This window comes from Echiichthys vipera (assembly GCF_963691815.1).
Source record: "Echiichthys vipera genome assembly, chromosome: 14".
In the NCBI taxonomy this organism is placed as follows: Eukaryota; Metazoa; Chordata; class Actinopteri; order Perciformes; family Trachinidae; genus Echiichthys; species Echiichthys vipera.
In genome coordinates, this window is record NC_139839.1 from 10,314,019 (window position 1) to 10,329,078 (window position 15,060).

The 15,060-nt window shown below is 39.2% G+C and overlaps 1 protein-coding gene across 2 annotated transcripts in view; it reads left to right on the plus strand.

Annotated features, from left to right (window-relative positions):
- The window catches only part of LOC310956191 (rho GTPase-activating protein 26-like), an 86,418-nt gene that overhangs the window by 49,447 nt on the left and 21,911 nt on the right, over positions 1 to 15,060 (plus strand). For both annotated transcript variants that reach the window (XM_083926343.1, XM_083926344.1), the window contains exons 11-18: positions 1,323 to 1,401; positions 2,364 to 2,400; positions 2,650 to 2,715; positions 3,985 to 4,059; positions 4,161 to 4,245; positions 5,035 to 5,093; positions 12,714 to 12,819; positions 14,145 to 14,304. In XM_083926343.1, coding sequence (XP_083782469.1) covers positions 1,323 to 1,401; positions 2,364 to 2,400; positions 2,650 to 2,715; positions 3,985 to 4,059; positions 4,161 to 4,245; positions 5,035 to 5,093; positions 12,714 to 12,819; positions 14,145 to 14,304 — 667 coding nt within the window. The remainder of the gene's footprint in view (positions 1 to 1,322; positions 1,402 to 2,363; positions 2,401 to 2,649; positions 2,716 to 3,984; positions 4,060 to 4,160; positions 4,246 to 5,034; positions 5,094 to 12,713; positions 12,820 to 14,144; positions 14,305 to 15,060) is intronic.

Here is a 15,060-nt window from a genome sequence, read left to right on the forward strand (position 1 = left end):
TTAATCAATGTAGCTGTAACTAATTACAACTACATTGCTTTGATCAGCCATCAGTTCAGTCAGTGGCATGAGTTTATTTACATGGTGTAATTACAGCTGAGAGACACATGGGGGTGCTCAGTTGTTTTGTACTTGAAGATGAGACTTTGTCGCTGTTTGTCCTCTTATGCAGAGGCCCATGCAGGCGTCCCTTTCTATACTTCTCCTTCCCCCCCTTCTCCCTCCCTATTCCTCCTTACCTTCAACCCTCCTCCATCAAATCAGCTCACTTCGTCATCGTCTTTCAACCTTGTTTCACATTTCACATTGTGCCTGTATTGTGGTGTGCACTTGTTGATGTGTGTTTCTCTATAAAGTAGATATAGTATTTCCTCAAAGGTGTATTTACACATAATTTGCTGGTTGCTGCTGCACAGTGTGTCATAAATATATCTCGATTAAGTCCAACATTTGTTTTGATTTGCATTTACTTGTGTGTTTATGTGGCTGCACACATTCTTCTGTGTGTGACTGTATGCTAGGTGGTGTCTCATGTTTGAAGGACAGTGTATAGATTGGTGTGTGTGGAGGGGATTTTTTAGTGCTGCGGTGACAGCTGAAGGTGAGTGTGCTGCCAGTGACAGGGTGATAGACTATTGGACCTATTGGAAACCTTTAGAAGACAGGGATGGTCCATTGATCAATGAGAGAAGTGTGTGTGTGTGTGTGTGTGTGTGTGTGTGTGTGTGTGTGTGTGTGTGTGTGTGTGTGTGTGTGTGTGTGTGTGTGTGTGTGTGTGTGTGTGTGTGTGTGTGTGTGTGTGTGTGTGTGTGTGTGTGTGCGTGTGCGTGTGCGTGTGCGTGTGTGTGCTTAAGGTTACCTGTATCAGGATGATATATTGCAGTTGCTTAGTCGAATGAATCCTCTGTGGATTTTAAGGCTTAATTTAACTCCTTATTTTGTATCCTTTTATGGTGAAAAAGCTGTTGATCATCTGTTTTTACTGGAAGGTGATACAGTACTCATACCTCTGGCACCCACGAATGAATTTATTATTCTTAAACAAGTTTGAGATTTGCATACAGAAATCCTTCTACGCTACTGTGTTCATCTGAGGAGCTGAAACAATCAAATCAAATGATTTTTTTCTTAAACTCTTTATGCTAGTTACTTGAACTTTTGAATGTTTATCCTTATTTGTGTTTGGCTGGTATTTGAAGGGTTAATGGATAGCATTTAACCGACAGTGTTTACCACTGATCTTAATATTCAGTAGGCTAATATACCGTGTGTGTGTGTGTATGTGTGTGTGTTCTTTGTGTGTGTGTTATTTGTGTGTGAAGGCCGGGAGTAATCACCATGCAGGCTTTATCAGAAGAAGACCGCAGGTTGTGGATGGAGGCCATGGATGGGAGAGAACCGGTAGGTTACCACGGTTACCAGTTTGTACTTATATGACAGAGTGAAGAGAGGGAGCGAGAGGCACAACGTGTCTGCTAAGCAAAACAAGAGATCCAACTAAGTGGCAACCTCTGGGGCTGAACATTGCACAGTTCATCAAATGGCCTCTTGAGGCTCAAAAGCGAGCCAATCCCTATTGATACCCATGTTAAAATACCCAAATTTAGAGCAGACGTATGTTTACATGTTTATAGCCTGGTGCAAAAAAAAAACAAAAACAAACTCACAAAAGTATGTTTAGGCTATTATTAAAGGCATCACGTTTCATAATTAGGAGCTGGCTGCTTTGAGTGACAGTTGGTTGCCGCCACAGATAGCTAGCATTGACGGTAGACTTCATTCTGCCTGCTTCAGCTTCATTTCTGGATTAGCTGGGAGCAGAAAAAAAAGGCGTTGTGATGCGTTCAACTGGCTGCCCCAGGCTCACCTGAGTTAGCCGCGGCAGGCGACTCTCCGGAAAATCTACGTTAATAGTTTTAACACAAAAAAAATGTGTCTCGATGGCTTATTTGATGACTGAATTTGCCTAAAAAGACCCTGAGATGATTTTACACCCTAATTTCACTTCAATATACAGCTAAGGCTAAAGGCCTTAAGACTGGAAGTGTGAGGTAGTACCTCTTTTCACAGTCTCATTCAGTCCCGTTCATGTCCCAACACCTCCTTCATCCTTGTGTGTCTACATTCAACCGTGCAAAGGTAATCACCATCAATAAAGTCACTGCAAGCTTCAACAAGCAGTTGCAAAGCTCAGGCACTCTGTAATCAAACAAAAAATATTGATGTTCATGTTTTACGTTTTTCTTTTCTTTTTTTTGTGTAAAATGTTGACTACAGATGTGATACAAATATAGCCTGCCTTCATTAAGCTTAGTTTTAAATCATTTTCTAGCTGAAGTAATTGTTTTGTTTTTTATTTGCAGGTATACAATCTGAACAAAGACAACCAGGCTGAAGGCAGTAAGTAGCTTTAATTAGCATCAATTGACTGTTTGTTCAAGGGTACATTTTTTTTTTTGCATTATCATTTGATTTTATGTATTGTCAGGATAAGGATTAGAATAAATATCATGGATGCTGCATTTAAATATGAATATTCAAAATACTCTGTAACTTTTGTTTTTCAAATAGATACATATCTCATTTTAGAAATCAAAACAAATGTAAAACAAACATTTTTTTCTGACTGTAATTTTTCCTCTCCATCAGTGGCCCAGCTGGATGTGACCGGGTTCAACGTGATGAAAAAGTTCATTTATGCAGTGGAGACCCGAGGTATAGTGTTAACCCAGATTCTTGTTTAATTCTTTTAGTTCTGTGGAATTCCTGCTTCTTTACTTTGATGGGCCCTATTTTGCAGTTAGATTCAGTTCACAACTGTGTACTGTGCTCCACCACAGCAGAACACAGTACCAACAATTATTTTTAAATACACACAGTATACTCCCCACATATCAACGTATACACATCCACTTAAACAGCAAAGTAGAAGCTGTGGAAAGACATATAATATTGCCATGGATATATTAGTTAAGTATACGTGTTTCTTGCCCCCTCTGATGTTTTTTTTTTTTTTTTGCTCTCTATGTGGGCAAACCATGTTAAAATAAATATTACTTATAGCAGAGCAGTTTCTAAATACTTTAAATTGTGTCTTGTCTGGAGTGGGACTTTAATGTACCATATGCAATATGTACATGTATACATACTAGACTACATGGTAAGGTGCGTGCATGGTAGAAATAGAATTATATACTCTAACTTCTGCGTTGTGTAGCATAGGTGCTGTTGGGGTTTTTGAAATGACAAGTGTCAAAGGTCATCTGCAGGATTTAAACCCTCCATCCTCTGAGTGTGTTGTCTTCTGAGGTCCCTCTCTTCTGAAAATGTCACAGTAAAGGTCCACATGTGCAATATCACTCCCTTTCCCTTTCATTGGCTGCATTAAGAGCATCTATTACGGAGTGCTCTGGCTTTTCATTGCCTGGAAGACACATTTACATTTAGATGATATATAATGATGGCCCTCGTATTTCCAAGTAATTCTTTACATAAAGGACATATAAAAATAACAATTGAACAAAATATGGATGTCGATTAAACAAATGTCAAGACAAATACACATGTACTCAGATGTTAAATGTGCTTCAATTTTACTGAAATGGTCTGTCATTACGTTAACTCTGTAACTGCTCTTGGTCCTCATGAAATGTATGTTGAGTCATAGTCTTCGTACACCTTTTAAGATCCAGAAATCTGATTTTCTGTAACAGATAAATTAAATGTCAGTCTTTGAGTGGTTCCAGTTTTTAAAAAAAGACAACTTCTTCATAAGCATGGAGATGTGGTTACGGTTTTGGAAGTTAAACCAGAAGCCTGCCTGTTTTGTTTGCCCCATACAATCTATTTTAGGATTATTTGTAAGTGTACTTACTAACATTTGATTGGAGAAGTTCTCTTGGTGAAGTATGTATGTTTCCTCTGTATTATGTTTTGGTTGGTTAATATTTTCCCAGATTAAGAACATCAACCTCTCCTCTCTAGGTATCGATGACCAGGGCTTGTACAGAATCGTCGGTGTCAACTCCAGAGTACAGAAACTACTGAACCTTGCTATGGGTAAACACACACAAAAACAACAAACACATTAAGTCAAAACTAAAAATATATTTTTTCTGCTGTTATATCATTTTTTAAATAATCATATTTTTGTCTATCAGATCCTAAAACATGTGCTGACGTGGAGCTTGAAAACTCAGAGTGGGAGATCAAGACTATCACAAGTGCTATCAAGCACTATCTGAGGTTTGTGTGCCAAATAACATCAAAGACCCATGTTGAATCCATTCATTGTTTTTTTCACATTTGTTATGTTATGTTTTCCATACTGTATTTGCCGTATTTTCATGCGAAGCCTGTTTTATTAATTTTGGAAACATCTAATCCCATACAGGGGTTGTTGATAGCACAAAATATTTTACACTTTGTATTGCTGAATACAATCAAACATGCCCAGCACAACCCCAGTCTTTCAGCTGATCACTGTATAGCAGCTCATGGTTAAATTACTTCCTTTCCTGTCACCAATTGGTAATGAGGGAATGATCATGATTGTGTGTGGGAGGCCGGGAAATGGCGGCTAAGCAGAACGAGAAATGCATAAAGGGAAGTGGTGTTCAAGCTGTGCTCAGTCTACTCTACCTGACTAAATCTACACTCTACACAACACAAACACACGAGCAATAAGTAAATTGAATTGAATAGACAATAACAACATTCATACAGGCAGTTCATTGGTACATAAATGGACAGCTTCACGGAAAGACCGACTATTCACACACTTAGACACATACACACAGCATTAGGACATCAGTTAAGGCCTCATTGAGAACAAGTAGGAGTCATTACACTCCTCAGGAGAAGTGATATACTGATGTCCAGCTGTGCACGCTGGCATGGTGGAGATAAAAGATGAGAAGGAGAACGTAATCAGATGAGTGCTCATCCAGAACCGCACATATTTATTGATGTTGCAAAGCTCCATTTTCCAACCTGACATTCTGCCTCTGACATCTCTGTCTACTGTGTTTCCAGAGTGCTGCCCGGTCCTCTCATGACGTACCAGTACCAGAGGAGCTTCATTAAAGCTGCCAGTGAGTTTTTTTTCTCCCTTTTATGTGTCTTATTTGCCTCTCAAATGTGAGTTTAGCCGGCAGAATATAAAACAGACTCTCCTGCAGTTCGAGGTTAACCATGTAAAAACACCGCAAACAGCTTTCCTAAGAACCCCTTGGATTTAAAACAACATACTGTATTTAAAAAAAGGACAATACAGTTTAAACGGAGCTCTAACAACCGCTTAGCAGGATAATCCTTAAGTATCCTTTGCTTCCTTACTGATTTAAGAAATCCCATTGAATCATGTGCTGTTGATATGCACAGTTTATTAATGGATTAAAGATGGATTAGAGTGTGTGTGTGTGTGTTTTTTTTTTCATCATTTTTGTAATACTTGAGACAGGGATTATTTTTCTTCTTCTTTTCTGTCCCAATGAAGCTCTGAAGCAATTTCGAAGCATTCGTCCTCAATTTCATTTGAAGAATGAGAACATATCATTCACATGAATCATCTTGTGAGTGTGATCATGAAATTCATTGCATTAAAAATAGTCACCTCTGTCTGTCCATATGCTCTGGTTGCTGAGCCCTCCGTCTGCTGCTTTACAGTATGTTGTGTGGCCCACAGTATGTTTCTGACCTGCTGCGTGTTTTTACACAATATTTATACGAGATTCAAATTCCTAATGATGAGGAGACGCCTGGTGAGCTGATCTAAAAATGTCAACTTAGTAAAAGGTTATTGTCTTGAGGTCAGTTGGATTAAATAAGCAGCTTCAAAATTACCTTTAATAGCACATAGTGGATGCGGTGTATTAAGTCTAATGCAGCTTTTCATTTTCAAAAAACACTCGGCTGTCTTGAAGACAAATTGCCTTAACTCTTTAACAGTCACTGCAATCCTTTCAGCGTGTTTGTGTTATTTTGCTCACGCGGCCCCTGGACTTCAAAATATGATTTACAAACACTAATTGACATATAGACGCTAATAGGTACTTTGCACCATGACTCCTCATAACAGAATAGTTTCTTCTATGTTTTGTCTGGCCTTGTTTGAGCTAGTGTAGTTGGGCCTTTTGAGCCTGGCTTTGTATGGTCTGGTCCCTTCTTGTGTTGCTACTATATCTCTTATCGGTCTTATCCTAGTGAGCCCAGGTGCAGATAAGTCTAGTCTGGTCCAGTCTGATCTGTTGTGTTACAGGATGTGTCAGTGACCTGTTTGCTTTGTTCGTCAGTAGCTACGCCACTAGAAAGCCGAGCTGACAGGGGAAGAAACAGTCAGGAAATGACTATGTCTTTGGCAATGCAACCAGGAAATGGCTCCATAGTGAGGCCAACTGGAGGGAAAATGAGATGAGATGTGTGTTAAAGTTTGTATTAGGAGAATGCAGAGTGTGGCAGCTGAGAATGCCAAGGTAGCCGCTTTGATACTAATTTGGACCACCCATGATATAATGCATGTAGTGCATGTAGTGCAATGTAGTGATTTTGTAATAATCATAAAATATAACATGTGTTCGCCAACTATTTATATAAAGTTATAGATATATGTCTCTGACCTTGCCAAAAGTCTTATGTTTTTCTTCCTCTCTTTCTTTTTGTTTTTCCCATTCATCAGTTTTTGTGGGTGTCTGCATTTGCATGTCAGACATTTGCATGTCAGACATTTGTGCGTGAATGCATATGTGCAGAATGCGTGTCTACTTGTGTGAGTACGCTTTTGTAGGCGTACTCACAAGGCAGAACTTTGCAGAAGGCAGCGGGGTGTTTTGAGGATAGTGTCCTCAGTTGAACTCCCATTTTAAGCTCTTCCCTCTCTCCTCCTCTTTTCCACATATCCTCTCCAGCTCCACCCATCACCCTTCTCGCGAACCCTATCTTCCTCAGCCTACTCTGGTTTCGTCTCATCTTACTCTCTCCCATCCCATGTTAATCTGGCTTAAATATCTAGTTAAAACGAGAGCTTAGTGTTTTGAGGTTTGTTGGGCTGAACAGCAGCTGCAAAATTTTCCATTCTTTTTTTTTTTAGCACCTGATGGGTGCGGTGTATTGAGGCAAGATAAATAATTTATTTTCTTAATGTTCTCAGCTGTCTCGAAGACTGATTGCCTAAACTCTCCAAAAATAACTGGAATCATTTTAGTGTATTTGATTTGAAATAGAGACCTTGAGAGAAAGACAAGAAGGGAGTGAGGGTAGAGTGTCACCGGGTTTTCAGATACCCACTTCTGGCATGTGCAAACAAGAAAACACACATACAGTAATTATTCTGTCTCCAGTCATTAGATGTCTTACCCCGTCTGTTACTGTGTCTGACATCTTTATTTCTGTGAAAATTCCTTCAGCTCGCTTTTCATCTGACTGTTATTTTTTGCTGCAAGGTGTCGGTGCTAAAACACTGAGCCAAACATCATTCACTTTTAGCATTAATAGATGTTTTTCTTCATAACCTAGTACATAAAGGAGAGATGAAAGGATAAAAGGTGATATAGGGTTGAGTCTAAGCTGCATTGCACACATTTCACAGGCTTCAAAAGATCCCCTCTTATGTTTAACGAGTAACAAGATGGATCAGGATTTTGGATCCATCCACCCATCCATTTTCTGTTGCTTATCTTTGTCAGTTGTGGTGTTAGGAAGCTAAAGGTATCCTATGCTTCAGACAAAGTTCTTGTTGGATTGTTGAACAGTTTAAGAAACCACGTATCCCCTACTCCTTATTGGTAGTCAGTATTGGGGTGGTCGGCCACACAATTTTTGTAATTTTCCAAAGGCCACTTGTGTGTAATTCACAAAGTATGCAGGCTTTGAACTTTTCTCTCAAGTTCTCTTTTTTTAGTACACAGCCTTACTATTTTGGTCACTGTCCAAAGCTCATGACCCTAGGTGAGGATTGGTTATAAATAGACCAGTTGAGACCAGTTGAGAGCTTGTTGTCACCTTCACGCTTTGCTCCATCGTCACCTCGACACTCGACAGACCAACACTCACATTAACGATGAAGTGAACCGAGTGATCATCTGACACTCCCTCTTTCACTTCCTGCAACACCAAATTATCATGCATAACTTACTCTAAAGCAGGGGTAGTCAACCCTGCTCCTGGAGAGCTACTGCCCTACATGTTTTAGGTTTCTCCCTACTCTAACACACCTGATTCTAATGATCTGCTCGTTGTCAAGAGGCTGAAGCTTGCCAAAGGTTTGATAATCATTAGAATAGGTGTGTTGGAGCAGGGAAATACCTAAACCATGCCGGGCAGTAGCTCCCCAGGAGCAGGGTTGGCTAGCCCTGCTCTAAAGGGTCTCTGAAGAGAAGAATGTCATCACTCTAAAACATCAAAAACAGCGCTCAAACATTATGTCTTTTCATATCCTGCATAATAATTCTGATCATTTCTGCCAGGCAGCTCCCAGTACGTCTTTAAAGCTTGACAAGAAACAGGAAACTGAAAATTGGAGATTTACTAAGACAAAGGCAAGCACCTGTTGTTTACCCCGCCGGTCAGACACCTCCTCCTCCTCATCATTTTCCCACAGATTTTTTATACTCAGTCCATAAAGTCTGATGCTTGTTAGTGACGTGCAACGCTTTCTGTCAGAAACACTTATCAAACACCTTTAATTTGCTTGCTACTGTTCAGAGTGATTGTTTCTTTTGTTGATGGAAACGAGGGTTTAAACTCTAAAATAGCCTTAATCTTTGTTTCTTCTATGAACATTTGTTACAGGGGGTATAAAATGTATTTTTTTACGTGAAATATAAAGCAGTATCGTTTGATTTGATTGGGCACTTATGGGAAGCAGAACAAGCTGTAAACAAAACATTGACATGTTATCACCCAGTGAGGTGATAGAGTGGAGAGGTGGTGATTCTTTGTGTGTGTCACTATGAGCCACCCCTTTCACATTACATTTAGTCATTTGTATGTTGTATGATAATGAGTGTATAGTATAATAATGAGTGAGTTCAGCTTTTAACAGCATGCATGCACTTTCAGTATAAATCTGGAACCACTCAGAAAAATTCAACTTTTCAATTTAAGCCTCAAAAATATTCTTTATTAACCATGATTCAGTACTTCCTCAACGAAATAGGAGACATTCAACCTTCCGTTCCTTAAATTGTATCAGTCATGCTCCAGATACATTAAGATCATGTGATAAATTATCTAAAATATGAGGGGAAAAAAGCAAATAAAGTAACCATAGCAATTTGGTTAAACATTAAAAAGTAAATGTCTCGTGTTAAACTGTAGATGTTTTTATTTTTACTGTTGTAATTTGTTTTACCCCACCACTGTATAAATCCGAGCAGTATGATATAAAATGGCAGGATGATGTAACAACGTACAAAAACAGAAATGTGAGGTGGCAAACGTTGGTATTTATCACGCGTGAGTATAGCTAAAGTATTTGCATCTCGGGAATCCGCGACACTTGATGGAAACACCATGAAAAACAGCTCAGTCAACAGAATAAACACATGTATACAATTATATGTATTTCACACTGTATAAACCCTAGTTGTATTTGTGGATAGGCTATTTTAATTTTGGACTATACTGTTGGCATGCAGTTAAGATGCAGTTAGAATAAATTATCAAGTAAACATGTTTTTTAATTCCATTTTGTAACTGCTTATGTCAGCAGGTGTGTCCATGTGGCCGGCGTTGTAAAAAAGTTTTGTGCAAAGTTATGGCCAACAATTATGAATTGAAAAGGTAAATTTTAGATAAGATACAATTATTTTTTACATTTAGAAAATGATAACATTCATCTCTTTTAAGTAAAATTTGACCCTGCCTAGAGAGAAAGTAGTTGATGTGTGGATCTCACATGTAACAAATAATGCACTCTAATATCTTCCTTAATTTCTTTTCTCACTGCATTCATATTTTATAAACACATTAATACCTGACATATTATTCCCATTTTTTTAAATAGCCCTCCGATTTTTTTATATATGAATATGCTAAACTTCCTTACAAATAATATCAGTCGAGTTAACTTGAATCACAGCTGCTGTTACATGTTGTGCCTCGTTCTATTTATATTTATTTGAAATGCCTCTACTGAGGCTTCCAAACAACACCTTTTTGCGGTGCTCAACCTCCGTAAAGCACCCTCATTTCCTCCTCGGAGAAGGAGCTTTTTCCGCCTTCTTCTGTGTCATTTTCCTCACATCAGTCATTAAAATATCCCAATTAAGATAGCGTCCATATTATCATGAGCTATTTAACATATGCCTTTTATGGTAGATCGTGGAAAAAAGTGTGATGACACTGGGCAGAGATCATCACTGCACAGCAGGTGAGAAATTATTTGTATTTATAAAAGAAAGATTGCGTGCAAATGCGCGCCGCATAGTTTTACAAATCTATCTATTTTTTGCACAGCACATTCATGGATTTGTGCAAACGCAATGTTTTAGGAAGGATTCTGCACACAGTTTTATAAATGAGGCCCCAGGAGATGTCCAGTATGAATAATGAATGATGAGAAAGTAGAACGGGTGGTGATGCTGGATGATAATTAAGAGTGGTCAACAGATGTGGCAAGCCTTTTTGAAGTAAGGCACGCTTCATTTACTGTATGTGTGTGTACGTGTTTGCCTTCCTGACTTTGATTGTAAAAGTATGTACTCTATAAATAATCAAAATCCCCTGCTGCTTAAGAGATTCACAGATGAAGTTTTGACAAAGTGATAACCCGACTTGTGGATTTTTCAATGTTTTCAGAGCCATAAGCTGTAAGGAAGGTGGTACTTGGCCACACAAAAAAAACAGAAATGTTTCTAAAACTGGCAACACTCTTAGCCCAATTAACTGTGTAACAAGAGAGTTTGCAATTAATGAGCTTCAATGTGGGTTATTGTGAAAAAAATTCCAACAGCATCGTTTTGAAATACAGTGTTTATGTAGCCGTGCTGGATATTATTCCTCAAATAAATGTATTGTTCTCTGAGTACAGTGGATATTGAACTTAGATCCATGCACCAAAACTCACTTCCAGAAAAAAAACAAACAGGTTTTAAGCTATCTAACGTAGGGGTGTCACGATTTCAAACATTCATATATGACAAGGAGAGAGGATATGCATACATTCTGATTTGATCTTACACACGTATGTGGCTTTTAATGTCTTTATGTGCATGTTTAACAGTATGCACCCCCACAGTATGTTTAAAGACAAAACATGAATACAGGGAAGGTAGTCTGAAGAGCTGAAATTCAAAGTGAGAGAGAAAAAGTGCCCTAAGATGTTCAGTATCATAGCTGCTGACTACAGCCTACATTTTATGTGTCTTTTTTTTTTTTGACTCATCACAGCTGCTGCTGTGTTTGTGAATGTTTGTGTCTTAAGTACCTGAGTGTTGAAAAATATAAAAATACTCTTCTTATATATTTTATTGTGATTCGTTTTGGTGCGCGTATGACATCAGCTTATTAGTAAACTGCCTCCTGGCTTCAAGTCTATATTCAATGCAAACACAAGATTGATATCGATCATTTCATCTTATTCTGCAATAAAGAGATTAACCATATTTTCCAATATGTCCAGAATTTCACATAATTTCAGAATAACTTTCTGTGCTATTTGATACAATGATCTGTTTGTATTTGACTTACATTTGTCCATCACACTGAAAAATAATTAAAAAAAAAAAAATGCTTGCTTGCAGTTAAACTAATCCCGAAAGCACCCAAACACAACATTTTCGGCTTTGTTGGTAGTGAGACAAGTTCATACAAGTAAATTCATTCCTGAATAGAATGAAAACATTTTCAGTGATGGTAAGCGTGTACATGCATGCTTATCTTATAGAGACTTTTATTTGTTTGTATGTATATTTGTTTTGTGTGTGTGTGTGTGTGTGTGTGTGTGTGTGTGTGTGTGTGTGTGTGTGTGTGTGTGTGTGTGTGCGTGTGCGTGTGCGTGTGCGTGTGCGTGTGCGTGTGCGTGTGCGTGTGCGTGTGCGTGTGCGTGTGCGTGTGATTGATAGATTACATGTTTTTGTTGAGTTGTCGTCTGCGTGCGTCTGCTAATTGCTCTCCGTATGTGTGTTTATAAGTGCTTGTGGCCTATATTCACTGTCTGTGTCTATATGTTTTAGCCTTTCAGCTCTGTGAGTTGTTAAGAAAATGTTGTGTGAGATGCTCTGCAATTTGTGAGTGTATTGCCTGGCGCTGACAGCCAGGGCCTTAGGGTTGATCTAGTGTGAGCCTGTCGTTATCTTTCAACCGACTAGCTCTGCAGCCTTGATTTATTATTATAATCAATCAGCAACAGGTCTCCCTGCCTGTCCGTCTGTCCTGCATGTCTACCTCTTAATCACGAGGAGTTTTGCAACAGGGTTAAAAACTAAGGTCACTAAGACTGAAACTCTTTCTGTGTCTCCCTCTCTTTTAAGAAATAAATGGTTTGTCAGTATATATTACGAGAGTTTTCTCAATTGCATTATGATAGTAATCACATCAACTTTGATTCAACCCTAAAGCGTATGACTGTCATTATTATCTCTGTCTGTTTCGGGCGCCCAGCTACTTCTTAAGGGTGGCCCTGCATGCATATCAGTAAAGAAGTAATCAAATGTGAAACTCCCAGGTCTTTGTCTTCAACAGTCTCTCTCTGTGTCTTATCTGTCTTTGTCCAGAGTTAGATAACCAAGAGGCCAGAGTGACAGAGATTCATGCCCTTGTGCACCGGCTGCCTGAGAAGAACCGACAGATGCTGGAGCTGCTGATGAAACACCTGGCCACGTAGGTGGACATCTCCCACCCATGGACAACTGCAGTAGTATCAAACATTGTACACCTGAGAAACGGCGCTCTCCTTTTCTCTCAAACCGTCTCCGCTTTCACTATTGACATCACTGTGATACTCCTTATCTTGATTGTTGTTGTCCATCCTCAAGGAAGATTAGGGCTCTGTGTGATCTCTTGACGACGTGCCTTAAGGTATTATGTTCTGTAAAAAGAAAAAGCCCTCCAACAGCCATCAGGCCAAATCTATTTCTCGACTTATCCGTCGAAGGGAAAGAGGTGTTAATGGTCAGGTGCAGATCTTTCTGTAGAAGCTACTGTAGGAAGTTTAAAAGCTATCATGGTTGCAGCCCAGTGAGGACTAATTTGGTGATTTGGTCAAAAGATGTTAGAACTTTTGTTTTAATGGGATTTAAATGGATAGATTTCAATCAAGCAGGACTCAACTTTACACTGGCATAAAGTCATTGGTGCTGGTGAAACAATGTTGTATGTAATTGAGACCAGTTTTAGCAAAGATGTAATTTGACCTGAAAATCACCACATCGGTGCTTACTGGAAGATCACAGGGTGCCACTCACCCTTTGAGTTGATTGAATTAGAAAGTTTTTCACAAGGACATTTCAGCAGCACATATGCTGATGAGTGCACCAGATCTCGTTTTTCCCCTGAAAGTTGCATTTTCATTTTTTTGTTTATTTTCTCCCAGGAATTTTGCCTCCACATTTTCTAATTTTTTCATACCGTACTTATGCAACAATATACTTTATAGACAAAAAAATCTGCGAATCAAATCAGGTTGTCTGTCTGTAGATTACATAACCCCAAGCTGATGTAGCCTGTAAGCTAAAAAGCAGGTCATGGCATATTTGGCTTATGTGTAATTATTCCTCTAATGCAGCGTACTGTCATTGTGTTTTCACTGCAAACCCCTATCTAAGCACTCTGGCTTTATGGGGATTTTCTTCAGTGTGCAACAAATGGGACATCAGCCATATTTGTACAACATGTAGGTGTAAGTGAGTGCAGGTCATCTGAAGACATGCACATCTTTACCTGGGGTAAGTGCATCACTCCAGCGGTCATCTCTATCGTCAGCACTGGCTTATAGGTTGAATCGCTGGATTATAGTAAACACACAGCTCTCCTCAGCTCTGTGTCTATCTACTAAACTAATGCAGACTAATACGACAATAAATCCTATCTTCATAAAATGCTGGTGTTGAACTGTGTTGTTTTATACAGAGAGGTGTTCTGTTATTTAGTCATCCCTCATTGCTATAAATGGGACTCACTTGTCTATGTCTATCGCCCCTCAACAGTGTGGCCAATCACCACCAGCAGAACCTGATGACCATTGCCAATCTGGGTGTGGTCTTTGGGCCAACTCTGCTCCGGCCACAGGAGGAGACGGTAGCAGCCATCATGGACATCAAGTTCCAGAACATTGTAGTAGAGATCCTAATAGAGCACCATGAGAAGGTAATAAGGAATATGAGATTAAATGTACTACAAATTCCTCTGAAATGAATAACATAAGCAACATAGTTTGGGGATGTGGTTTAGGATTAAATTATTCCCATGGCTCTGTCAATGGGATTAGTTTTTATGTGCATTGTGTATTTAAACAACAATTAATGCACTTCACTTTTCTATATCTGCACACACACATACACACATACACACCGACCACGCACATGCACACACACACGCACGCACGCACACACACACACACACACACACACACACACACACACACACACACACACACACACACACACACACACACACACACACACACACACACACACACACACACCATAATTGCACTCTACTCTCTTATACTCTAGCCTACAGTATATACACTTCAAAGCCACTTATCAGTAGGCCTAGCTACTTACAGATGTCACCATGGCAACAGCCAAATCAGCATGAATGTTTCAGGCCCTAGCATTTTGCACACATAATATGGTCAGCCAGTGAAGGAAGCAAACACACACACACGCACACACGCACACCCACACGCAAACCCACACGCACACCCCTGTCTCTATCCAGACTTTCTACACAACAGCTGTCTAAAGTGCAATGTGCAAAAACTAACCAAATGGACTATAAAAGTGTTCATGTTGTGAAACAGAGGCTCGTTACAGTCCTTGTGCCACTGTCTTCTATTTTACACCTGCAGAATATTCACATGGCCCTCTCTCCATAAATAAAATAATGATTAGGTCCATA